This window comes from Neophocaena asiaeorientalis, unplaced genomic scaffold, assembly GCF_003031525.2.
Source record: "Neophocaena asiaeorientalis asiaeorientalis breed wild unplaced genomic scaffold, Neophocaena_asiaeorientalis_V1.1 scaffold298, whole genome shotgun sequence".
In the NCBI taxonomy this organism is placed as follows: Eukaryota; Metazoa; Chordata; class Mammalia; order Artiodactyla; family Phocoenidae; genus Neophocaena; species Neophocaena asiaeorientalis.
The window spans coordinates 858,402-885,448 of record NW_020171997.1 but is presented as its reverse complement, the minus strand read 5'-3'; the positions used below and the strand labels follow the sequence as shown (position 1 = coordinate 885,448).

The window sequence follows — 27,047 nt, the reverse complement described above, 5'->3', positions numbered from 1 at the left end:
TTCTTGTAATTGATATGTAGTATCATGGCGTTGTAGTCGGAAAAGATACTTGATACAATTTCAGTTTTCTTAAATTTACCAAGGCTTGATTTGTGACCCAAGATATGATCTATCCTGGAGAATGTTCCATGAGCACTTGAGAAAAATGTGTATTCTGTTGTTTTTGGATGGAATGTCCTATAAATATCAATTAAGTCCATCTTGTTTAATGTATAATTGTGTTTCCTTATTTATTTTCATTTTGGATGATCTGTCCATTGGTGAAAGTGGCCTGTTAAAGTCCCCTACTCTGATTGTGTTACTGTAGATATCCCCTTTTATGGTTGTTAGCATTTGCCTTATGTATTGAGATGCTCCTTTGTTGGGTGCATAAATGTTTTCAATTATTATGTCTTCTTCATGGATTGATCCCTTGATCATTCTGTAGTGTGTTTCTTTGTCTCTTGTAATAGTCTTAGTTTTAAAGTCTATTTTGTCTGATATGAGAATTGCTACTCCAGCTTTGTTTTGATTTCCATTTGCATGGAATATCTTTTTCCATCCCCTCACTTTCAGTCATATGTGTCCCTAGGTCTGAAGTGGGTCTCTTGTAGACAGCAAATATAGAGGTCTTGTTTTTGTATCCATTCAGCCAGTCTGTTTCTTTTGGTTGGAGCATTAAACCATTTACATTTAAGGTAGTTATCAGTATGTATATTCCTATTACCATTTTCTTAACTGTTTTTGGTTTGTTATTGTAGGTCTTTTCCTTCTCTTGTGTTTCCTGCCTAGAGAAGTTCCTTTAGCATTTGTCGTAAAGCTGGTTTGGTGGTGCTGAATTCTCTTAACTTTTGCTTGTCTGTAAAGGTTTTAATTTCTCCATCAAATCTGAATGAACTCCTTGCTGGGTAGAGTAATCTTGGTTGTAGGCTTTTCCCTTTCATCGCTTTAAATACATCCTGCCACTCTCCTCTGGCTTGAAGAGTTTCTGCTGAAAAATCAGCTGTTAACCTCATGGGGATTCCCTTGTATGTTATTAGTTGTTTTTCCCTTGCTGCTTTTAATATTTTTTCTTTGTATTTAATTTTTGATAGTTTGATTAACATGTGTCTTGGTGTGTTTCTCCTTGGATTTATCCAGTATGGGACTCTTTGCGCTTCCTGTATGGGGCTCTCTGCGCTCCTGGACTTGATTGACTATCTCCTTTCCCATCCATGTTAGGGAAGTTTTCAACTATAATCTCTTCAAACATTTTCTCAGTCCCTTTTTCTCTTCTTCTTCTGGGACCCCTATAATTCGAATGTTGATGCATTTAATGTTGTCCTACATGTCTCTGAGAGTGTCCTCATTTCTTTTCATTCTTTTTTCTTTATTCTGCTCTGTGATAGTTATTTTCACTATTTTATATTCCAGGTCACTTATTTGTGCGTCTACCTCTGTTATTCTGCTATTGATTCCTTCTAGAGGATTTTTAAGTTCATTTATTGCGTTGTTCATCATTGTTTGTTTGCTCTTTAGTTCTTCTAGGTCCTTGTTAATCATTTCTTGTGTTTTCTCCATTTTATTTCGAAGATTTTGGATCATCTTTACTATCATTACTCTGAATTCTTTCAGGTAGACTGCCTATTTTCTCATCATTTGTTTGGTCTGGTGGGTTTTTACCTTGCTGCTTCATCTGCTGTGTTTCTCTGTCTTCTCATTTTGTTTAACTTACTGTGCTTGGGGTCTCCTCTTCACAGGCTGCTTTTGCTGTCTGCTGTCAGTGGGTGAGGTTGGTTCAGTGGGTTGTGTAGGCTTCCTGGTGGAGGGGACCGGTGCCTGTGTTCTGGTGGGTGGGGCTGGATCTTGTCTTTCTGGTGGGCAAGACCATGTCCGGTGGTGTGTTTTGGCATGTCTGTGACCTTATTATGATTTTAGACAGCCTCTCTGCTAATTGGTGGGGTTGTGTTCCTGTCTTGCTAGTTGTTTGGCATGGGGCATCCAGCACTGGAGCTTGCTGGCCATTGGGTGGAGCTGGGTCTTTGTGTTGAGCTGGAGATCTCTGGGAGAACCCTCACCACTTTATATTACATGGGGTCCAGAGGTCTCTGTTGGTCCAATGTGCTGAACTCGGCTCTCCCATCTCATAGGCTCAGGCCTTCCATCAGGCCTCAGCACCAAGACCTTGTCAGCCACACGGCTCCAAAGTGACCTCTCTGTGATGCTCCCGAGGTTATAGTCATAGAGTTTTGTCAAAATGAGAATCACCTGTGATGAGAGGGTGCTCTTGGCTCCTGTGGCATCTCTGAGGTGCACAGTGGGGTTGGTTCTTTGAGTTGGAAAGACTGAAAACTGGATTAAGCTGGCCACTGCAGGAAGCACTCGTGCTGCCTAGATGAAGAAGCTTTGCTCCTCATATATGTCTTAAGAATGATATTGGTTGTACTTATAAAGTATTTTCTGTGTATTAAATAAATATAATAGTTATATTATTTAGCTATTTAATATCCTTTTTTGGACCTTGAGTTTTCAAAATCTGAGAATGTGTTTAAATACAATACTGTTACATTCACTACTGTTACAATTTTCTTATTGAATTTTTTTTTTTTTGACTGCGTTGGGTCTTCGTTGCTGTGTGTGAGCTTTCTCTAGTTGTGGCGAGCGGGGGCTACTCTTTGTTGCATCGCAGTGGCTTCTCGTTGCGGAACATGGGCTCTAGGTGTGCAGGCTTCAGTAATTGTGGCCTGCAGGCTCAGTAGTTGTGGATTTTAGTCTCCAGTGCGCAAGCTCAGAAGTTGTGCCACATGGGCTTAGCTGCTCTGCAGCATGTGGGACCCTCCTGGACCAGGGCTCCAAACTATGTCCCCTGCATTGGCAGGCAGATTCTCAAGCACTGTGCCACGAGGGAAGTCCCTTATTGAATTTTTAATTATTTTAATTTAAAAAAATATTTTTGAAATTATACAAGCTACATACATGTAGTTGTGTGTGACTATATAAACATATAGGGAGAGAGAGAGAGCACATGTGTATGCTTTTAAAAAATAATTTTCTGTATATTCATTGTCCTCTATGTGTAAATATCAGAGCTTGGACTCTGATATTTAAGTCTAGGTTATCTGACTTCAAAGCCCCCCATAGTGTTTCACTGGGCCTTACTCCAAAGTACTGTACTGTATTGAATATAAGGTGACAGTGAAACAACCAAATGTAAGTGGCTGAGCTGTTTGAAAAACATGGGCTTGTTCAGTAGTAAGGGATTAAGGTAAAACTTTGGATATAGGAATAAGTACTAAAGATATATTAGTTGGAGCATGACATTTCTAAATAGCAAAAGGAAACAGGAGATATAATTATTCAACTAAGACTGATTCAACTAAGACTGTGTGTGTCTAGCATTATGCTTGTCAAAATAGCTAGATGATCTCATTGAATGGTTTTATATATAATCTACTTAAAGTATTTACATTTTTCTCAATTTTAAAGGCTATTTATATATTTATATGTTGTGAATTCTCATTTTTTTAAAGGTTCTCATGGAAAATTGGAACAATATAAGGCATTTCTAAAGAATTACCATAAGGAAAAGAAGATAATGGTATTGTATTTGTTTTCATCTTCCTTAAAAAATTATATTTTCACAGAAAATATAATCACTATAATTTCATAGATAAGTACTGGTAACATTAAAAAATTTCCTTTTAGTCTTTTATCATCTATCCCTGTTTTTAAAATATTTGGACTCATATTTTTCTTTACACATACAATATGAGTGTTGGCATTTTCACATCACTACAAGTTATTTGAAGACTTATATTTCATCCTCTGGTTATTTAAAAATTTATAACATCTTAGGGATACAGGTCCTATATCAGTCATTTTCCTTTAGGAAAAAAATAACAGTATTTTTACTGCCTGTAGAATTACTTTGTTAATTTTTTTTTTAAATCTCTTTGAGAGTTTGATTAGAATTATATTTTGAATTACTTTGAGAAACTTAGTCCTTTTCAAAAATACATTCTAAAATTAAAGCTGTAAAGACTTTAAGTGCTACCACTCATCCATCCACCTCCTTAAATGTTTTTTAAATTTCAATTTTATCATTTATAAATAAATTACATATATCTCACTATTGTCATTTTCATTGTTCTTTAAAAATTTTTTAGAAAATTCAAACTATTTCTAATTCATTAAATGTTTTATGGAATTTTCATCATTAAATATCATTCTACATCATCTCAAAAATAAACTAATGCAATAGCCCTTTTGTTGGACGTTTAGGTTAGTTTTCATTATTCATTATTATTTACTAAGGTTCTGTGAACAGAGCTAAAAATTGTGCTCATGCATGAGTATTTTCTTAATATAAATTTCAGAAATGGAACCACATGGGAAAAATGTGAAAAGCTAAGTGTTTTGATACATACTACCAAAATGTTTTCTAGAAAGGTGGCCCCAGTTTGTATTTGTAACAATAGAGTTTGTGATTGATCCCTTACCCATCCCCTTGTCAATATTTAATATTGTATTTTTTAATGTTTGCAAATTGATAGGCATAAATGTTATCAGTTGCATACATTTCATTAATGAAGTTGATTTTTTAGTTTTTTATTAGCTTTTGTGTTTCTATTATTATGAATTGCCTATTTATGAATTTCGGGTATTTTTTAGCTGTTCTTCTATTTCTAAGAGCTGTTTATGCTTTAAAACTATTAACCCTTCTCAGTAACATATGTTATACATACTTATATTACTTTCTTGGTTGCCTTTTAACCCAAAAGTATTTTTTCCCTGTATAGAATTTTATATTTTCATGAATCTGTAATTTTTTATTGAAATCTTATGCCTTTAGTGCCATAATATTAAGAAAGCTTTCTTCATTACAAGATCATACATATATTCACCTGTGTTCTCTTATATTGTTCTTACAGATTTATTTTTTTGTGTTTAACTCCAGTGTTTATTTTTGTGTAAGGGAGTAAAGCATAAGGATGTTATTTTAGGTCTATCAGTAGATTTGTGTGCTTTTTTTAAATTTATTTTTTTATTGAGGTAACATTGGTTTATAGCATTATGTAAGTTTCATGTGTACAACATTATATTTCTACTTCTGTATACCCTACAGCATGCTCACCACCAAAATACAGATTCTGCCTGTCACCACATGTTTGATCTCCTTTATTCATTTAGCCCTCCCCACTACCCCTTCCCCTCTGGTAACCACTACTCTATTCTCTTTATATGTGTTAGTTTTTCGTTTGGTTTGGTTTGTTCATTTTTTTGGTTTGTTTTTGCTTTTGTTTTTTGTTTTTATATTCCACATATAGTCACGTAAAAAAGTGTGATTTTCTTCATATAAGTTCTACACATTCCCTGTTAAATGTATTCCTAGGTATCTTAAATTTTTATTACTAATGTCCATGAGATTAGTTTTCCATTATGCAATTAAATGGGTTATTGTTGGTATATAGGAAATTATTATTGGTATAGGTATATTACTCAACAATGTTACCAGTTTCTCATCTTGTCTGACTGACTCAGAAAGAATGCTAGTACTTTGCTATTAGGTACAACTTTAAATGTTTAGATAACTTTTTTCAGATTAAAGAAATTTACTCCAAGTTTATGTGGGTATAGATGTAGATTAAATATTAGATTTGAATATAGATATCGCTGTGCACAAAAACTAAAAACATCTTCATGGTTTGAAATGGAGAGGAAAATAATCCACTGTGATGATAGCAAAAGGTATTTTAAGCCTTTCATGTGTGAATGTGGCAGATTACATTAACAACTTTTCAGAAGTTGAACCATCCTTATATTAGGATATATTTTTAATGCGTTACTGGATTTGGTTTGCTTTTTGGATTTTACGTCTATGTTTGATAAGTTATTATCTTTTTTGGTTTTGGTATAAAAATTATACAAACTTCAGAAAATTAGTTACTTAGCTTCATCTCTTTAGTCTATAGATACTTTGTTGAATATAGGGATATCATTTGTTCTTGATGTTTGGCAAAGTTGCTTGTGAACTTTTATTGATTTTATTTATATTTTGCAGAGGGAATAGGTACGTTGGTAGAAAAGCTGTCTGGAAGTTAACAGGTCCATAAATACCAACTTGTGTAGATTGTCAAAACATGACATTCAGTGAAAAAAAGCAAGTTACCAAGTAATATGTACAGTTAATATCATTCCTTTAAATTTTAAAAACATACCAAAAGTCTGTATATTCTTTCTATATATATACACATATATGTAAAAGTATTTTAATGGAATTGAAGGGGTGCAAACCAAACAAATGATAGTGACTATCTCAAGGAAGGGGAACACATGGTTTGAACTAGAGATCATGGTAAAAAGGGATCTAATTTTATATTTTATTATATGTAAACTTCATATTTTATCTTAAATAGTCTTAAGCAAATACTAAAATAACAGTAATCCATTCTAGGTTGTGGGAACATGGGAACACTGGTAGTTACATTATTCATTGTGATTTCTGTATTAATTTTCAAAAGAATTTCAAAAATTCTAAAGAATTTTATCAAATGACTTTCCAGGATCTATTGAAATGACCTTTAGATGAATTACACTAACAAAAATTTAATAATAATTTTTATTAAATATGTTTTTTGGCTGCATTGGGTCTTCGTTGCTGCACATGGGCTTTTCTCTAGTTGCGGCAAGTAGGGGCTACTCTTCATTGCAATGCACGGACTTCTCATTGCGGTGGCTTCTCTTGTTGTGGAGTGTGGGCTCTAGGCATGCAGGCTTCAGTAGTTGTGGCTTGCGGGCTCTAGAGTGCAGGCTCAGTAGTTGTGGCACACAGGCTTAGTTTCTCCGTGGCGTGTGGAATCTTCCCAGACCAGGGCTTGAACCTGTGTCACCTGCATTGGCAGGCAGATTCTTAACCACTGTGCCACCAGGGAAATCCAGGATTTTAATATGAATTATTTATATTTTTGTGGTATCTTTTCCAGGTTGTATGACCAAGAACTAGTTCTGTGTTACTATTACTCTGTTCCTTGAAAAGTGTTTCTTTGCTTCCTGCAAAATAAAGCCAGGACTTTGAGATTAACATTAACATCTTTCTAAATCTGACACCGTCTTTAATGACCAATTATATCTGTACCTGTCAAGCATATAGCCTTCTTTCTTATAATTGATCTCACTTTCCTTCTCTTTTTTATTCCTTTGCACATTTTTTAAAAATGCCAATAATGTGATCCTCTTTCATTTAGCAATCTGTAATCATCCTTTCAAATTGGTTTCCTATGTCTTCTCTTAAATAATATATGTCATGTGTGTATGTGTATAAAATTTGCCTGTAAGCTTATGTATTTGGGGAGGAAATAGGTACATGGAAAATAATAAACAATATATTAACATGTCTAGATGATCAAAAACTAATTTATACAGAAGGCTTCTTATTCTCTGTGTAAAGTAGTGTGGTGGACACAAAGATATGCCTCCCAGATTCCCCTTCATGGAAGGACCCATTGCCCCAACTGCTAAGAGTGCTGTTAGGGGACACCCTTCAGCTGCAGCCCCTTCAGGGATTGCCTCTCACAGAGAGAACTTCCTCTCCCAAGTAAACGACCATCCAGGAGCCACTCACATACAATGACTAATCAAGTCAGAAACAGAAAGGCCTGGCAGTTTCAACCCAGTGCAGAACAAATACTATGGGTCCTTTCAGTTCACAAGCTCTGCTTAGGGTCAGGGCTGTTAGACTTACATAATAGCTGACTTCTCAATCTTCCCTCTCCTCTTGCCTTCCATAGATATTAATCCCAAAGGCACTCTCAATAAACATTCTGAACACTAAATTCCACCTCACAGTCTGTTTCCCAGTGGACCCAAACTGCAATAAGTAGTTTGTTTATATTTCTATCATAGCCCTTATCTTTTTGTGTTTTGTATACGTGTCTGATTCCTCTCTTGCCCTCTTGACTAACTTGAGGGCAAGGAATATCTTTGCATTCCCAGCATCTAATACAGCAACAGCATTCTAGGCCTCACTAAGAGATGCATACACATACACACGTTAACTGAACAAAGTTACAAAGTATAAAAATTCTTAAATTTAGAATTTTAAAGATTTTATTTGAAATGTTTTCCAGCTTTCAGATGACATGGAGACAAAGAAGGATATAGAGGTATTTACAATTTCTGTTTTATGATATTATATATCAAAAGTATTATGTGGATCTAAAAGAATGTTTACAGTAAGATAGATAAAGCTATAAATTTAGATAGGGGCCGCAGGAGAGAAAGTTGGAAACAAATACAGAAGCGTTCTTTTTCTGCCTAGTCCATTTCTTTATATGTAGTGTAGCTAAAATTCTTGGTAATTTGAGCTATGTCAAAATTAGTTCTGAAGTACTTGTTTTTACTTTTAGATTTGGCATATGAATATGTCAGTGCTCTTAATTTCATAGAAACAGATAATATGAAGATTTTTCTTAGGTGGGATAAATATATTTTACTTATTTTTAGTAAAAGTATGTAAAATAATTATGTTAATGAATGATAGTTAAATATCTGTCTTCTGTAGACATATGAGACTACTATACTGAAAAGAATGAAGTAATTCCTGTTCTGTGGTATTTCCCTCTTTCTAGGGTTGCAACTTCCCAGGATTCAGAACAAATGAGCTTACTCAACTACCCAGACATTTGAATGCTGAACGAATTTATCTTTTTATTTTAAAAGCCTATAACTTTGACGTATGTAAACGTTATTTTATTATTATTGTGTGATATATTTTGAGACTATGATTTAATGAATTAGACCTTAATTTAAAGCTATGACAGACTAGGTGTTAAGCAAGATTTAATTCTTTGGGGCATTAAGTCTGGCAGGAAAGACCAGTGACTTTTTTTTTTTTTTTTTTTTTTTTTTTTTGCGGTACGCGGGCCTCTCACTGTTGTGGCCTCTCCCGTCGCGGAGCACAGGCTCTGGACGCACAGGCTCAGCGGCCATGGCTCACGAGCCCGTGCCGCTCCGCGGCATGTGGGATCCTTCCGGACTGGAGCACGAACCCGTGTCCCCTGCATCAGCAGGCAGACTCTCAACCACTGCGCCACCAGGGAAGCCCCAACCAGTGTCATTTTTAACATCCTAATCTCCAGAAGAGAATGTATTAGATTCTGTGTTACTGCCTCAGGAGTCTGAGGTTGCCAGTGTGCATTGGCTTGACATGTGACTGTAACAGGTGTTTCACTCCCCCTCTTCCTGCTCTATAGCTCAGTATATGTTAGCCTGCTCATTTTGATCCCAAAATAATTTATGAGAGCCCTTCCCCACACCCTACCTTTTGAACCTCCAAGTGTCTGGGGAATTTTTAAGAAATATCCCTACAGAGTAGCCAATTGATGAAAAACTGCAGGCATAGGAAGGTAACTAGATCATTGGACACCGATTGCCAGGGATAAGACGAGGGCTGAGTGGTTACTGGTATTGATTTCCCACCCACTTAAATATTAAGCGGTCACCTGAAAAGGTTTCTGTTTCCTGGGGACTTGAACAGTGCTCCTTGTACCTCCAGGCAGATTCCTCTCAAGACAATTCTCTAAGATGGACTTGGCCCCTAGTAGGCCCTCTTCCCATCCCTCACCCCCAGCCTCCTTGTGGCTCTTTCTTTCTCAACACAAAATCCCTGTTTTCTCTCCTGCTATAGTATTCTATAGTACTTCAGAAGGAGTATAATCAACCATTAAATTTGGATGAATCAACTCCAGCCATTATTTTCTGCCCATTTTTTCCTCTCTTCAAGGTGAGAGAGAGTGTATCACTTTAGTGTTCCATCTTCAAGACACAGTATTCCAAGAAATAATCTGATTAACCTGACTTGGGTCTCCTGTTTGCCCCTCAGTTAGGGAACCACAGAGCACCTCAGTTGAAAACTCCACCTAAAATGATTCAGTAATGACACTCTCTTATTTTCCATGCTAATACAGATGCTTTTCAATTCTCTTTTATGTTTTATGGGATTCGGGTGAGAGGGAAGGCTTAGTTTGCCATCTTGATCACCTGACACAATTTTTTTTTTGAGAAAAACAATAGATCGTAATTGTTATGCCTGGATCATGAGCTTATTTGCGACTTTCTCTGACTATATTTTCCAAAGTTTCCTCAGGGAAAAGGTTTTATTGTAAAAAGAAATTAATACAAATTCTTGTTAAAATCATCTTATAAATGTTCTAGACAATATAATCTTTTTAACTCTCACATTCTGTGTTCTACAATGGGACTGTATTTTAACTATGGATGCATGTACATCACAGTCACATAAACAAGGCACAGAAGTACAGCTATGATAAACATTTCATATGGTTACCTTGGAGGACGCTGGCATTTTTGAAAGAAGTAGGAAAGTGAGGAGTGTAAGGAGGTATGGGTTTGGGGGAAGGGGTGCACAGGATATGACAAGCAGCTGGGTGTAGGATATTTTGAGTTTGTGTACCAGTGGTATATCTAGGTATAGATAACCAGTGTTTTATTTGTTAATACCCCTCCCTGATTTCAGTAAAGAATTTAAATTGGCTTGCTAGATCATGCACAATGCAATGGCATTGAGATAGATGATGACATTAAAGTGAAGAGAAAATAAGCATAGGAAAATAATATCAGAGGGAAGGTTATTTCATAGAAATGCTTATTATAACATCTGAAACTTGGAAAAAGAAGGTTAAAGGGCTACTGTTACATGCTTGAAGGTGAGGGAATCCATGGAATTGACTGGATTCACGTAACCCCATCCAAATACATTCCTGAACATACAGTCATAGATTAAGTTGCTTGATAAAGTATAAATTATCCCCTTTACCACCCAGAACGGACCCTTGGCTACAGATGATGCTCAGTAAAAATTTTATTGAATTGAGTGAAAAGCGGCCTATATTTTGAGAAAGCTGAGCCACAAAGATACAGATATACACAAACAGAAATCAAGAGATCATTAGAAGTAGTTTTATCCAACCTAGAATCTATATTAGGAGAATAAATTCCAAGTCAGATAATGTATAGGTTTTAAGGTATGTTTACATTTATTTGAATCAAAAAAGTATCACAAAAGGGTAGAGGGTGATGGAGGAAAGTACCATTTAACTTTTTAAGTCGGGTTTGGGGTTTTTTGGATGATTTCTGTTTTTGGTTGTTTTGACTAAATATTGATATATTTTAAAGAATCTGGAATTTTCCTGAAAAAGAAAGTTAGTGATACTAAACATAACCAAAGCTTAGCATAGAAGCAATCATGCAGTTAGTTTACACTAAAAAGCATGTTTGCTTGAAATTTGCAAATAATTTCAACAAAAAATATTCAGATTTTCTCCTGTATTTTAATTTTCTACTTTTTTCTTTATGTACTTCTCATATGTTTTTGTAATTAAGAAGGGGGAAGGGTAAGCTGTGACAAAGTGAGAGAGTGGCATGGACATATATACACTACCAAATGTAAAATAGATAGCTAGTGGGAAGCAGCCGCATAGCACAGGGAGATCAGCTCAGTGCTTTGTGACCACCTAGAGGGGTGGGATAGGGAGGGTGGGAGGGAGGGAGACGCAAGAGGGAAGAGATATGGGAACATATGTATATGTATAACTGATTCACTTTGTTATAAAGCAGAAATTAACACACCATTCTAAAGCAATTATACCCCAATAAAGATGTTAAAAAAAAAAAACGTGCTAAATAAGTTGAAGCTGTTACCAATGTATATACTATACTTAGTGGCCTATGAAGGAGAAGTGCTCCCACAGTATGCATGATAAATAATCTCCTTGGTATAAACGTTTGCACGGTATCCTTTTTGTAGCCTTGTACTTGAGGAACAGAAATTCATACCTATGGATTTCATTAAAAGAATTCTTGAACTCTACTGAGTCTGGCATTACAAACTTTTAGTGAATAAAATAAAATGACTATTGAAGGTACCTATTTAAACCAAGACTTATAGTCTCTAGTAGTCATGGTGAATTAACTTTATGTGCCAATTTTGATGAATTGCTTAGAGTGAACACTGTCTTTAGGGTCTAGACTTATGATGGGGCCCATTGGGTTACAATCCCATGATTGCTGATACCTGTCTTCAGCATAAAAGGGAAATTGTTAACATGTGTCTTGGAGTTTTGCTATTCCTGTTCTAGCCTACACTGTCATTTCAGTGACTACTAATCAAATGTGATTATTGAGAATATGAAATATGCCTGGTGTGACTCAGCTGAATTTTTTTTTTAATTGAAGTATGGTTGTTTTACAGTGTTGTGTTAGTTTCTGATGTATAGCAGTGATTCAGTTATACATACATATGTATATATGTTCTTTTTAAGGTTCTTTTCCATTATAGGTTATTACAGCATATTGAATATAGTTCCCTATGCTATACAGTAGGACCTTGTTGTTTATCTATTCTACATATAGTAGAGTGTATCTGTTAATCCCAAACTCATAATTTATCCCTCTCCCCTACTTTCCCCTTTGGTAACCATAGTTTGTTTTCTATGTCTGTGATCAGCTGAATTTTTAAATTTTATTTATTTTAATTATATATAAATTTTAAAATTAATACTTGATTCAGTTATTGAACAACTTTCAATTATGGTTGAAACAAAATTACAACCATATGGTTTACAAAATCTAATTACAATCTAGTATTTATGATGAAAATTTATGTTCAAATTGAGATGTGCTATAAGTATAAAATATACACTATGTTTCAAAGACCCAGTACCCAAAAGAATGTAAAATATTTCATTAATAATTTAATAACAATGATGTATTAAAATATATTTTAAATACATTTGGTTAAACAAAATGTCACTAAAATTTCACCTTTTACTTTTTTAAAATGTCTATTAGAAAATACATATATGGCTCACATTAAATTTCTATTAAGCAGTGATAGTTTATAACTATTAAATACACACTCTTTATAAAGCCTATTTACAGTAACATGTCTTATAATATTATTAATTTGATCTCCATGTGTCTTTTTTTCCATAGAAAAAAATTTTTAAAATCTGGAAGAATCATTTCCTCTCAGAAGCCTCTGTTGCTCTTTTGCATGATTCCTTTTGGTGGTGGTTTCTCCATAAATTTAAGGTATAGCGATATTTTTTAAACTTCTTTTTTTTAAAGTTGATTTGCAGCATAATTAATTTTTCAGTAGAGGTAGCACTGGTACAAAAACTGTTTTCCGATCCTGTCACAGAGCTTGTTTTTTTAGTATTTTGCACATGTTAGAAATCCTGTTTGAAATCTAGAGTTCTTTCAGAGAAGTTAAAGCCTTAATATGGATTTCAAAGATCCAGAGTCTTTATTAATCAGAAAAAGATTAGTGAAATCAAACACTGTAGTGAGTAATAAAGTTGTAGCTTTACTCAATACTGTAATGTGCTGATGAACGCGAAACAGAATATCCACTGCAAATCAGTGACATTGAGGGAGGTTTCAGTTAGAAAACACTCTACAGTATCAGATGGGGTGAGGGTCCTCACTTGATTCAGAAAGATAAAATCTCTGCTTAGGATTAAAAAGGGAAAGACATGGGTATCTGGGAAGCAATAAGAGAATGGAAATAAGCAGTACCCAAGTCTTACATTATAGAATACGTGAACCTGGAAAAAGTGGTGAATACCAATGACTGCCATGTGGCCTCTGGATCTAGAAGGATGGAAAGTAGGGTAACGCAGGGGATCACAGTCTAAGCGTTAAGAAGGTGTGCTACCCCATCAGGGGAGCCTGATAACAGGCTCAGTTCTTCACCTCCCCACCTCAAATTACCCAAAGAAAACTGCTAATGGATTCTTTCATACCATGAAGGAATGGGTGTTACTAATTTTACATACAAGCCATTTACATAGAGCTTCATGTTAGAATAATTAATGTAATTCTAGGTAAGATTATCTGTACTATGTTTCTATTATTGTTAGGAGTTGAATGAGGGATAGGAAGTGGTGTATACGTTCTACAAAGGTAATTACATAGGGAAATTTTTGCAATCAGAGTTTTATTACCTTAAATTTCTTTCTCTAGATCTGAATCCCAAATTTATGTTTTTCCATGATAGAGCATGAGAAGAAACATTACTTTCCCACTTAAATCTGTTAGGATTATGTATAGCAAGTTTTTGAAGGAAACATAATCTAGCAATGTTTCTAGTAACTTTGTCAAGCCATATAATATTATTTTGAAGAAACAGATTTGACCCGAAGATATTAATGACCCACTACATATATAGGATTATCCTTAGAATAAACAAGAATTAGAAATCTTTTTATCTTTAAGCAAGCTATCCTCTAGAAACTACTGGCTTCCTAAAATTAAAATGCAGTTATTAAGTAATAATGTTTTTGACATCTTTATTGGAGGATAATTACTTTACAACGTTGTGTTAGTTACTGCAGTATAACAAAGTGAATCAGATATATGCATACATATATCCCTATATCCCCTCCCTCTTGCGTCTCCCTACCAACCTCCATATTCCACACCTCTAGGTCGTCACAGAGCCCTGAGCTGATCTCCCTGTGCTATGCAGCTGCTTCCCACTAGCTATCTATTTTACATTTGGTAGTGTATATGTGTCGATGGTACTCTTTCACTTTGTCCCAGCTTACTCTTCCCCCTCTCCATGTCCTCAAGTCCATTCTCTACGTCTGTGTCTTTATTCCTTTCCTACCCCTAGGTTCATTGGAACCATTTTTTTTTTAGATTCCGTATATATGTGTTAGCATATGGTATTTGGTTTTCTGACTTACTTCACTCTGTATGACAGACTCTAGGTCCATCCACCTCACTACAAATAACTCAATTTCGTTTCTTTTTATGGCTGACTAATATTCCATTGTATATATGTGCCACATCTTCTTTATCCATTCATCTGTCGACGGACACTTAGGTTGCTTCCACGTCCAGGTTATAGTAAATAGTGCTGCAGTGAACATTGTGGTACATGACTCTTTTTGAATTACGGTTTTCTCAGGGTATATGCCCAGTAGTAGGATTGCTAGGTCGTATGGTAGTTCTAGTTTTAGTCTTTTAAGGAAGCTCCATACTGTACTCCATAGTGGCTGTATCAATCTACATTCCCACAAACAGTGCAAGAAGGTTCCCTTTTCTCCACACCCTCTGCAACATTTATTGTTTGTAGATTTTTTGAAGAAGGCCATTCTGACCAGTGTGAGGTGATACCTCATTTTAGTTTTGATTTTCATTTCACTAATGATTAGTGATGGTGAGCATCCTTTCATGTGTTTGTTGGCAATCTGTATATCTTCTTTGGAGAAATGTCTATTTAGGTCTTCTGCCCATTTTTGGATTGGGTTGTTTGTTTTTTTGATATTGAGTTGTATGAGCTGCTTGTATATTTTGGAGATTAATCCTTTGTCAGTTGCTTCATTTGCAAATATCTTTTCCCATTCTGAGGGTTGTCTTTTGGTCTTGTTTATGGTTTCCTTTGCTGTGCAAAAGCTTTGAAGTTTCATTAGGTCCCATTTGTTTATTTATGTTTTTGTTTCCATTTCTCTAGGAGGTGGGTCAAAAAGGATTTTGCTGTGATTTATGTCATAGAGTGTTCTGCCTATGTTTTCCTCTAAGAGTTTGATAGTGTCTGGTCTTAAATTTTGGTCTGTAATCCATTTTGAGTTTATTTTTTGTATGGTGTTAGGGAGTGTTCTACTTTCATTCTTTAACATGTAGCTGTCCAGTTTTCCCAGCACCACTTATTGAAGAGGCTGTCTTTTCTCCATTGTATAATCCTGCCTCCTTTATCAAAGGTAAGGTATGTGCAAGGGTTTATTTCTGGATTTTTATTTCTGGTTTATTTCTGGATTTTCTATCCTGTTCCATTGATCTATATTTCTGTTTTTGTGCCAGTACCACACTATCTTGATTTGTGCCAGTAGCTTTGTAGTATAGTCTGAAGTCAGGGGGCCTGATTCCTCCACTTCTGTTTTTCTTTGTCAAGATTGCTTTGGCTATTTGGGGTATTTTGCTTTTCCATACAAATTGTGAAATATTTTTTTCTAGTTCTGTGAAAAATGCCACAGGTAGTTTGAAAGGGATTGCATTGAATCTGTAGATTGCTTTGGGTAGTATCATTATTTTCACAATGTTGATTCTTCCAATCCAAGAACACGGTATATATCTCCATCTGTTTGTATCATCTTTAATTTCTTTCATCAGTGTCTTATAGTTTTCTGGATACAGGTCTTTTGTCTCCTTTGCTAGGTTTATTCCTAGCTATTTTATTCTTTTTGTTGCAGTGGTAAATGGGAGTGTTTCCTTAATTTCTCTTTCAGTGTAGGAATGCAAGAGATTTCTGTGCATTAATTTTGTATCCAGCTGCTTTACCAAATTCATTGATTAGCTCTAGTAGTTTTCTGGTAGCATCTTTAGGATACTCTATTTATAGTATCATGTCATCTGCAAACAGTGACAGTTTTACTTCTTCTTTTATGAATTGGATTCCTTTTATTTCTTTTTCTTCTCTGATTGGCTAAAACTTCCAAAACTATGTTGAATAATAGAAGTGAGAATGGGAAACCTTGTCTTGTCCCTGATATTAGAGGACATGGTTTCAGTTTTTCACTGTTGAGAACGATGTTGGCTGTGGGTTTGTCATATATGGCCTTTATTATGTTGAGGTAGGTTCCCTCTGTGCCTACTTTGTGGGTGGTTTTTTTTTTTTTATTAGAAATGGGTGTTGAATTTTGTTGAAAGCTCTTTCTTCATCTATTGAGATGATCATATGGTTTTTATCCTTCAATTTGTTAATATGGCGTATCACATTCATTGTTTTGCCTATATTGAAGAATCCTTGCATTCCTGGGATAAACCCTGCTTGATCATGGTGTATGATCCTTTTAATGTGCTTTTGGATTCGGTTTCCTAGTATTTTGCTGAGGATTTTTGCATCAGTGTTCATCAGTGATATTGGCCTGTAGTCTTCTTTTTTTGTGATATCTTTGTCTGGTTTTGGTATCAGGGTGATGGTGGCCTCATAGAATGAGTTTGGGAGTGTTCCTCCCTCTGCTATATTTTGGAAGAGTTTGAGAAGGGATAGGTGTTAGCTCTTCTCTAAACGTTTGCTAGAATTCCCCTGTGAAACCATCTGGTCCTTGTCTTTTTGTTGGAAGATTTTTAATCACAGTTTCAATTTCAGTGCTTGTGATTGGTCCGTTTATGTATTCTGTTTCTTCCTGGTTCAGTCTCAGAAGGTTGTACTTTTCTAAGAATTTGTCCATTTCTTCCAGGTTGTCCATTTTGTTGGCATATATCATTTTTAAAGAACAATGAAAATGACAATAGTGAGATATATGTAATTTATTTATAAATGATAAAATTGAAATTTAAAAAACATTTAAGGAGGTGGATGGATGAGTGGTAGCACTTAAAGTCTTTACAGCTTTAATTTTAGAATGTATTTTTGCAAAGGACTTTTGAATTCTCAAAGTAATTCAAAATATAATTCTAATCAAACTCTCAAAGAGATTTAAAAAAAAAATTAACAAAGTAATTCTACAGGCAGTAAAAATAACTGTTATTTTTTTCCTAAAGGAAAATGACTGATATAGGACCTGTATCCCTAAGATGTTACAAATTTTTAAATAACCAGAGGATGAAATATAAGTCTTCAAATAACTTGTAGTGATGTGAAAATGCCAACACTCATATTGTATGTGTAAAGAAAAATATGAGTCCAAATATTTTAAAAACAGGGATAGATGATAAAAGACTAAAAGGAAATTTTTTAATGTTACCAGTACTTATCTATGAAATTATAGTGATTATATTTTCTGTGAAAATATAATTTTTTAAGGAAGATGAAAACAAATACAATACCATTATCTTCTTTTCCTTATGGTAATTCTTTAGAAATGCCTTATATTGTTCCAATTTTCCATGAGAACCTTTAAAAAAATGAGAATTTTTAATTTTAATTTTAATTTTTTTACCACCGGTGCCTGGTAGCTGCCCTAGTTGTGTGGAGATGCGAATTCCACATCCTCCTACTCCACCACCTTGACTCCAACCCCAGTAATAATTTTAAAATATTATAATTTAATAACATTTCCAGTATCAGTTAAGATTTCTGATGTGTTTTGAGGAACAATATATGATTCAGCTGGATGAGTGTTCTGCTAGTGTTCTAGGGAACTAAAGGGGTATCCAAGCCATATTGAAACAACATTTCCATGATTTAACCAGAACAGCTCCTCTTTCATCTGTTCTGTTCATTACATTTCACCTATGGTTTTATTTCTAAGAGGATTCATTGTTAAATATAAATGTATTGAAGCCAGTGAACTAGATAAATAGCATGACCTCTTAGTTTCCTAAATCCACCAAATAAGTGTGGTGCATGCCCATACATTTTTACCAGCATTGTGTGGGAATATCTGTTTTGGTAAGTTAGCTCCTATTTCAAGCTGTACTACATTTTCAGGTGAGTACAAAACACATAAATTCTATCTATTTTTGGATCTACTTTATGAATAATAAACAATAATGACTTTATAACTGGAATAGAACCCTGAGCCACTTGTACAATTTAATTACCAACAGCATAATATGAAAAAATATATATAAGCATACTCTAGAATATAGCATGGTTCAGTATGCTGACTCTAAAACTTATTTCAGTAGTTGTTAGGTGACTAATATAAAAGCAGACTTCCTTTATTGCCTATGATGTAGTGGTAGCTTGATCTAGTAGAAAAAGTGCTGCACTGGAATCCAGGAAATTAAAATTTTAAATCTGGCTTTCCCAGTAGTTAGTGTGAGACTTTGGGCTAGTCAGAAAATCACTCTGAGCTTCAGTTATGTCATCTCTCTAAAACAAAATAAAACAAAACAAACAAAAATCAGGTAAAAATAACATATACTTTCTTTTTTCCTAGAGTTGTTGTGTGTTCTAAAAGTGACATGAATAAGATCCCTAGTAAACTGTGGAAATACTATATAAATGTAATATGAGATTCAATATAATAGAATTAAGATCTGGCCTTCAAAAACAAATTTATCCACTTAGAAAATGATGTCACTTTGAATAGTTACTTACCTCTCTAAGTCTTTCATAAAATTTTAAAAATTACCTACTTTATCTGTTTATTGGGAGTTATATTAGAAAATGCCTGTAAAGTTGTTTACATGGAAGTAGGTATATGGTAAGTGTTCAATGGTTACATCTATCATTATTATTTATTATTATATTGTTAGTGAGAATGCAGTGTTCCAAAACTTGCTGGCCAACGTGTAGGCTAATGATAAAAATTTCCTTGATGGTGTTTAACTAGAAGAATTCCAGCAATGATATACCCTTAATGTTATCAAAATTGTCCTTGGAACATTGGCTCCCAAAAAGATTCAGGAGGCTGGAAAGTACATCAATTCCACTCATAAAATAACGAAGACAAGCCATATATAACCCACAAAAATCACAACTTTTTTGAACTCATTATACAGGGTAGCCTTCAAAGCAAAGAATATTACCGGGGAAAAAGAAAGTAATTGTATAATTATAAAGTAGTCAATATATCAATATGACATAACAATCATAAATATTTTTGTACCTAATTAAAATGCTTTGAAACACATTTAATGAAAAATTTTAATACTTAAAGAAGCAATAGACAAATCTATAAGTATAGTTAGGTATTTCAACACCTTATATTCAATAATTGGTCATATGTGCAGAAAACCAGTTAATGATATAGAATGATGTAGATGACTTGAGCAATACTGTTAACCAACTTTATGGATCTAATTGATATTTATTAAACATTCCTCATAACAACAGCAGAATACACATTTTTCTCATGTACCCATTAAACCTTTACCAACTATATTCTGGGATAGGAAAACATCCTAATGAAATGAAAAGAATTCAAGTCATACAAAGTATGTTTTTAGACCAAAATGAAATTATATTATAAATGAATAACAGCTGCCTGGAAAATCTTCAAATATTTGATAACTAAATAACACACTTCTCAGGAACTGTGGGTCGAACCAGAAATCAGTAGGGAAATTGAAAAGTATTTTGAACTTGATGAAAATGAAAATACAGATTAAAATTTGTGGGATGGACCTCAAGCAGTATTTGGAAATTTAAAGCATTAAGATGTCTAGATTTGAAATAAGGAAAGTTCTCAAAAACCATGACCTCAACTTCTACTGTAGGAAACTAGACAAAGAAAAAGAAATGAAAACCAAAATATGCAGAAGAAAGGAAATAATAAAGATCAGAGAGGAAACCAATAAAAGGAAAAACTGAAAAACAGAAGGAATTAGAGAAAATGAATTCAAAAGGTGGGTCTTCAAGAATTCTAAAAACAAGGCAATGCAGGAGGAATTTGAAGCCTCTGTTTCACTGAGAGTAACCATAGCAAAAACAAAACCCAAATGGAGCTTAACATTTTACTTAATTGACTCAGACCCTAAAGGCTAACAAGAGAAGAGACATACCTATTCCCAAGCATAACTACTATATACCTCAGCTTTTACTGTCCTATTGAAGATGTCCATCTCTCAAACAAAAATTGCAAGACACATAGAGAAGGAATGGAATTGCTGCATTGTTGGGTATGAAGATGTTCAACTTCACAAGGTAGTGCCAAGTTGTTTCAAAACTGGATGTACAAATTATTCTCACATTGTTGATGTATAAGAGTTCTTAAACAACCAATGATTCAAAGAATAAATCACAGGGAAAATTAGAAAATAACTTGAAACAAATGAAAGCAAAACACACAGTGTACCAAAACTCATAGGATAAAGCAAAAGCATTGCTAAAAGACAAATTTAAACTTTTAAACAAATCAAAAAGCAGTATATCAACAACCTAACTTTACATATTAAGGAACTAGAAAAAGAAAAACAAAGAAGGAAGGAATTAATAAAGATTAGAGTGGAGATAAATAAAATAGAGAATTGGTAAACAGTAGAGAAAATCAGTAAAACCAAAAGTTAGTTCTTTGAGATCAACAAAATTGACAAACCAGTAGCTAGATTAAGAAAAAAAGTGAGGACTTCCCTGGCAGTCCAGTGGTTAAGACTCCGTGCTTCCACTGCAGGGGGCATGGGTTTGATCCCTCGTTGGGGAACTAAGATCTCATGTAAGAGCTCATATGCCTTTCAGCGTAGCGAAAAAAAAAAGAAAAAAAAAGCACTCAAATTACTGAAGTCAGAAATGAAAGTGGAAACATTACTATTGGCAAAGAAATAACAAGGATTATTAGAGTACTGTGAACAAACATATAACAACAAATTGGATAGCCTGTATAAAATGGACAAACTCCTAGAAACATATAATTTTCCAAGACTGAATAATGAAGAAATAGACAATCTGAATAGACCTATAACTAGTAAGGAGATTCAATCAGGTTTCCATAATCAGAAACCTCCTAACAAAGCAAAGTCCTGGACTAGATGACTTCGCTGATGAATTCTGCCAACATTTAAAGAAGAATTAACACCAGTCCTTCTCTAACTCTCCCAAAAAATTGAAGAGAGGGGAATACTTTCTAGCTCATTTTATGAGACCAACATTACCCAGATACCAAAGCCAAAGATATTACAACAAAAAGTGTCTACAGACCAATATCCTCTTTGATGGATATTGATGCAAAAATCTCCAACAAAATACTAGCAAACTGAATTCAGCAGTATATTAAAAGGGTTATACAATCTGACCAATGAAATTTATTCCTGGAATGTAAGTATGATTTAACATATGTTAAATAGCTAAATCTAATGAACATATCAATAACCTGAATATCCAAAAGCTGTAGGATACGTTTTCTTTTCAAGCATACCAAAACATGTATAAAAATTCACTGTACCATTTTGCTACTCAGTTTCCTGTGGAGGTATATATGGTGTGGACATTAGGGTGAACTGTATTAGTCAAAGACATGTTCTACAACTTTCTGTTTGGGTATTTCATCACACATGTTAAGTGTAGATCATGTAACTGAAACATGCCAACTTTCTCTACTGGTAAATCATATATTATCTCATTTAATTCTCACACAACCTTAAGTCTTAGAACCACTGCCCATTATATAAATGATCAAGAATTGTTAACATTATCATTATTATTTCTGCTACTATCTCCTTCCATAAACTTATTACACAAGCATAAAAGCTGTTTTGGGAGTTAGGAGACCTAGATTCTAGTCTGGCTTTCAGTTACTTAACTGTGTATAACCTTAAATAATTCTCTTAATCTTTCTGAGCATCAATGCAGTCACTAAAATAGAGGGGCTTAACCTAGGTGATATCTAACTTCCATTTTAGGTCTAAGATCCTATGCATTTATGAATCCCAGCTCATATGGCATGCTAATTTCATAGAAAACTACCACTAAATTTGATCATTTTTTATGTTTATTACCAAAATCTATTAATGCCAGCTTATGCTTCTACTGTTGACATCATAAATGAATTTGGACTCTAATTCATCTTTATTGCTTTATTTAATTCATGAATTTGCACTTTAATTTGTCTCTTCATTGCTTAATAGAGCAAGAATTCAAGGTGCTACTTTAGGACTTTAATATTGACATTATTATTATCTACAGATTTCTTCCTTCTTAAGACATTCTACTTACTTTGTTTTTAGTATAGTTCTCATGTCACAATTTTACTAGTTCTGGCTATGGCTGTCTCATTCCAGTAATTGCTTTGATTTTATACTGAGTTACTGATTATGAAAAATTTGGAATGGTTATAGAATAATAGCAGGCAACTATGTCATTGATTGCTTTGTGCATGCCAACTACTATTCAAGAACCTTCATTAATTCATCAAATGTTGGTGTGCTTTCAATGTGCCAGGCACCATGCTGAGGGCTTGAAATACAAAGTCAAACAAAATATCCTTGTCCCTATTTAATTTTAAGATAATACTTTAAGGTATGTGTATATTATCTATATTTGGCAGATAAGGAAACTAGGACTTAATTAACTTGCCTGGGATAGTGCTGCTAATGAATAATGGAGCCAGCATTCAAATTCAGGTCTGCATGATGCCAAAAACCCATGCTCATTCCACTATAGCAACTGATCTGCCCTTTAAGAAGATAGAGTTACTGACATTATGTAAACAGATTCTAATTTTAAATTGTAACATTAATGTTTTTAATTCCATGTGTGTTTTATTTTTTAAGCCTGACAGAGAAAGTCAAGATTTCTTGTTTGATAGAATTTCAGAAAGTTATGTGTCACTTTTCATGAGCATACCTCTAAGTCGAAAGGATGCATTCTTTCAGGTAAATGTAGAAATTAATTATGCTAATTATTTTTATAGCAAGTGAAATATAAAAATAGTTATTTTATTTAAACACATATGAGAACATATTTTGTTACTTTGCAAGCAAAACTGCCTAAAGTAGAGTAAATAATGATAATATTTTAAAAGTCATGCCCCTCCACCCCAGAATATTATATTCTACTGACTAAAAGCCTTACAGAATCTCCTCAGTGTGGTATATGTATTTGTTTGCATATTAATAATTTGAAAACTATTGACTTGTTCTATGTATAGTCTTGGTATTTTACTTACAAAATTATCATTTTACTTTATAAAGTATCTTGATCTAAGAGGACTTAACTTCTTGTGTTATGCCTAAGTACTAAGCACCTGTTACAGTAAAGAACAACGGACAAATTTATGAATCAAATGTTTTACTATGTCTCTTATAGTAAAATAATTTGGTTAAAATAATTTATGTTCTTGAGTAGTGTGAAATGAAGACATGTAGGAATTTCACGGAGTGTTTTAAAATGTAAACATCTGGCGTTTCAAAGCAGAAGCCACATTCAAATACTTTGTTGTACGGACATCTGTAATTCAGAAATACAGAAGTATTTTTGAGTCAGTCAGTGTTTTCATGGGTAAAACCTAAAATAAAAATAAATGTCCTTCATGATGAAAACAAACTTAAATTGCCAAATATTTATGCTCAATCTTGATCTATCTCACAAACATATACATACAATATCGTAGAAGGAAATCAGTAGTGGACTGGGCAGCTGATTCTCCTATCCATACGCTTTCACCTAGTCTATCCCTTTGTGGTGTTTCTAGCCTATACACATGGCTTGATGAAATCAAGCATGCTTTAACACAGGGCTCTTAAGAAAAGAATAAAAGACCTATTTAATGTGAACAAAGGAGGTAGTGGCACCATTGCATATCCCTTATTCTGTAATTTCTAGTCTTACATTTATGGTCCAAATGTTCTCCCTTGGGATGGATGTGCCTTTTGATAGATATTGTATTTATAATCTTCTCAAATCATGACTTGATTTTTTTTCTAAGTCCCTATTTTCAGTGGCTTTTTCCAAGGGGAAATTAGAAGTTGTTTAACCAAGATTCAAAGCATCACTTGAGAACAAATAACATGTACACCTTAATGATTTGACCCCTTGACCTTTGTTCAGTCATTTTATAATGTTCCCTCTCCCTGTCTCAGTGCTTGAGAACCACGCCACCTCCCTACAGGTCTATTACCTCCACAGCTCTATAAGTAGAAATGGAGCCTCAACTCTCATTGACCAATTTCTATTATTTTTAGCTCATTCAGATAAGAAGGTGTTTTGTTACTATTGGCTCATCTGATTTATCTTACCACAGAAAGAGAAAACTATTAATATTTAAGAATCAAAAAATTAGCTTCAGGTCTCACTATTCAGTACAAATTAACTGAATCTAAACATGTTTAGTACAGCTTTTGCTTCAGTTTCTTCCAATGTCATACAATGATATTCCTTCAGAAATTTTCCCAACACCATTTGACACTTGATCTCTTTTTCCCCTAATCTCCTGAAGGTGAGATATTCACAGAAAACTTTTAAAAGTTCCTCTTACTTACCTTGTTCAACTTTAAAATTTTGATTATTAGTGTGATTTTATATACCACAATTATAATATGTGATTTTTCTGGTAGTAAAAATGTTCATGGTTTATTCAGTAAAATTAAATATATCAGTATATTAAAGCATTCTTCCCTCTCCTCTTCTCCCCTACCCAAAAAAACTTATGGAGTTCTTCAAAGAATACCATCCATACCAGCAGATTTTAGCACTACTGGATTAGATGACTATATTAGTTTCCTATTGCTGGTGTAAAAATTATCACAAAGTTAGTGGCTTAAAACAGCAGAAATTCATTGTCTTACAGTTATATAGGTCAGAAGTCCAAAATGAGTCTTATAGGACTAAAATCAAGGTATCAACAGGGCTAGTTTCTTTAAGAGGCCCTAGGGGAGAAGCCATTCCTTGCCTCTTCTAGTTTCTGGTGTCTGCCAGCCTTCCAAAATAGTAGATAAAATATTTTAAATCTTTACTATAAAAATCTGGTATCTTCCTGTGTTTAGTCAGTCCCCAAGAGAAGCTTAGTAGTCAAGCGACTTTAAGTCTAATATAATACTGATAGTACCATCTATTTGTATGATACAAATATAAAATCGGATCATGATTTTACAATTGTGGTTATAATATATTAACTCACCTAAACAGGCTTCAATTATTTAAAAACATGCTCTTTATTTTCACCACACACTCAAAGTGATAATTGTGTGACATGATAGAGGTGTTAGCTAATGCCATGGTGGTAATCATATTACAGTAAACAAATGTATCAACATGTTGTACACCTTAAACTCACATAGTATTACATGTCAAATATATTTCAATTAATATATATAATATGCTTTTTATTATAATGACCTGAAAGACAGTGTTCTTTTTCTGAAAGAGGGTATCAATAGCAAGGTTAAATGAAATAAATGTAGAATCATTAGAGTATCTTATCTTAATTGTAACTTCATCCTTTATCCAAATTAAATTTTTTTCCCCAAAATGCTAACAAATAGCCAAATTGACTGACTTTATTTATAAGAAAAAAGGGACACGTATATTTCACAAATTTAGTAATTTCTTTGATAGTTGAGATATGTTATATGAAATATGGAATTATTTCAATATGACTCTGTTTTTGGTAGGTGTATCCTGATTGTTTGGCACAAGCTATCTGTGCAACATTCCAGGAAGCATTTCCAAAATCCACTGATTTCTTTAATGATGAATTTAAAGAAGATCTAGGGAATAACATTTTTCTCTGGTTGTCAGGTACGAATGTCATTAAGTATTGATCATTATTGTGGAACCTAAAACTTTTGAATTGCAGTGTTTTGTTTACTCCATTGAAAATAATTTGTAGTTCTTTGCCTTACAAAACAGCATATTGATGTCTGTGTTTCAAAATAATAATGATTATTTATTTTATTCTGAAAATTCTGTTATACTAAAATTAATCAGTTGTTTACTTTAGAAAGCCAAATAATTTTACAGGCAGTGGAATTATTGTAGAAACCCAAATTGCCACAGAAAGAAAACCATACCATAGATATTTTATATTTGTAAGAGAAATATTTTAAGCTGCTTATGGAACACTGCTGGCATGTTTATAGCAAATAATATTGGGTAAATTCTAGAGCTAATTGAGTTCCTTGTAGAACATAAAATCATTAAGGAAAACTTATTTTTTGAATCATGGTGTGTGTGTGTGTGTGTGTGTGTGTGTGTAGGTAGGAGTGGTAGGACTCAAAGGCTGAAGGGAAGTAAGATTCCATCCTAGAGTACTTAGCTAGAGATTTAGGCATTTGGGTTTAAAAGTAGGTATTGTTTCATATTCCTGGAAATACCTCCCCAATATTGTTTCCTAAGACTACTATACCATTATGGACTACCAGAAGCTATTGACTGTTTTCAAGTCCTTCTTATAAATCTGTCCAAATTTTGACTAATTTTTTAAAACTGTTTTGTGTCAATTCTTAGTAACCAAACCATTTCTTTAAGAAAATGTTTCATATTTTAAGGAGGGAGTCCTTGGGAGGTACATGCTAGAAAACAACCCTGAGAACCATCCACCTCCATCAATACACATAGGACAGGAGTCTCCTAATTATAGAGAAAAATCCAACTAATTCAAATATAAGAAGCAAAAAGAGAATGAGCACAGCATTCATACAAAAATACTATAAGAAAAAAAAATGTGAAGAACAGAACAACT

General features: G+C 33.9%; 1 protein-coding gene across 1 annotated transcript in view; it reads left to right on the top strand.

Annotated features, from left to right (window-relative positions):
* The window catches only part of FAM227B (family with sequence similarity 227 member B), a 246,445-nt gene that overhangs the window by 8,354 nt on the left and 211,044 nt on the right, over window positions 1–27,047 (top strand). Inside the window, exons 5-10 of the mRNA XM_024748771.1 lie at window positions 3,489–3,556; window positions 8,085–8,120; window positions 8,586–8,690; window positions 12,970–13,068; window positions 23,140–23,241; window positions 25,978–26,104. Coding sequence (XP_024604539.1) covers window positions 3,489–3,556; window positions 8,085–8,120; window positions 8,586–8,690; window positions 12,970–13,068; window positions 23,140–23,241; window positions 25,978–26,104 — 537 coding nt within the window. The remainder of the gene's footprint in view (window positions 1–3,488; window positions 3,557–8,084; window positions 8,121–8,585; window positions 8,691–12,969; window positions 13,069–23,139; window positions 23,242–25,977; window positions 26,105–27,047) is intronic.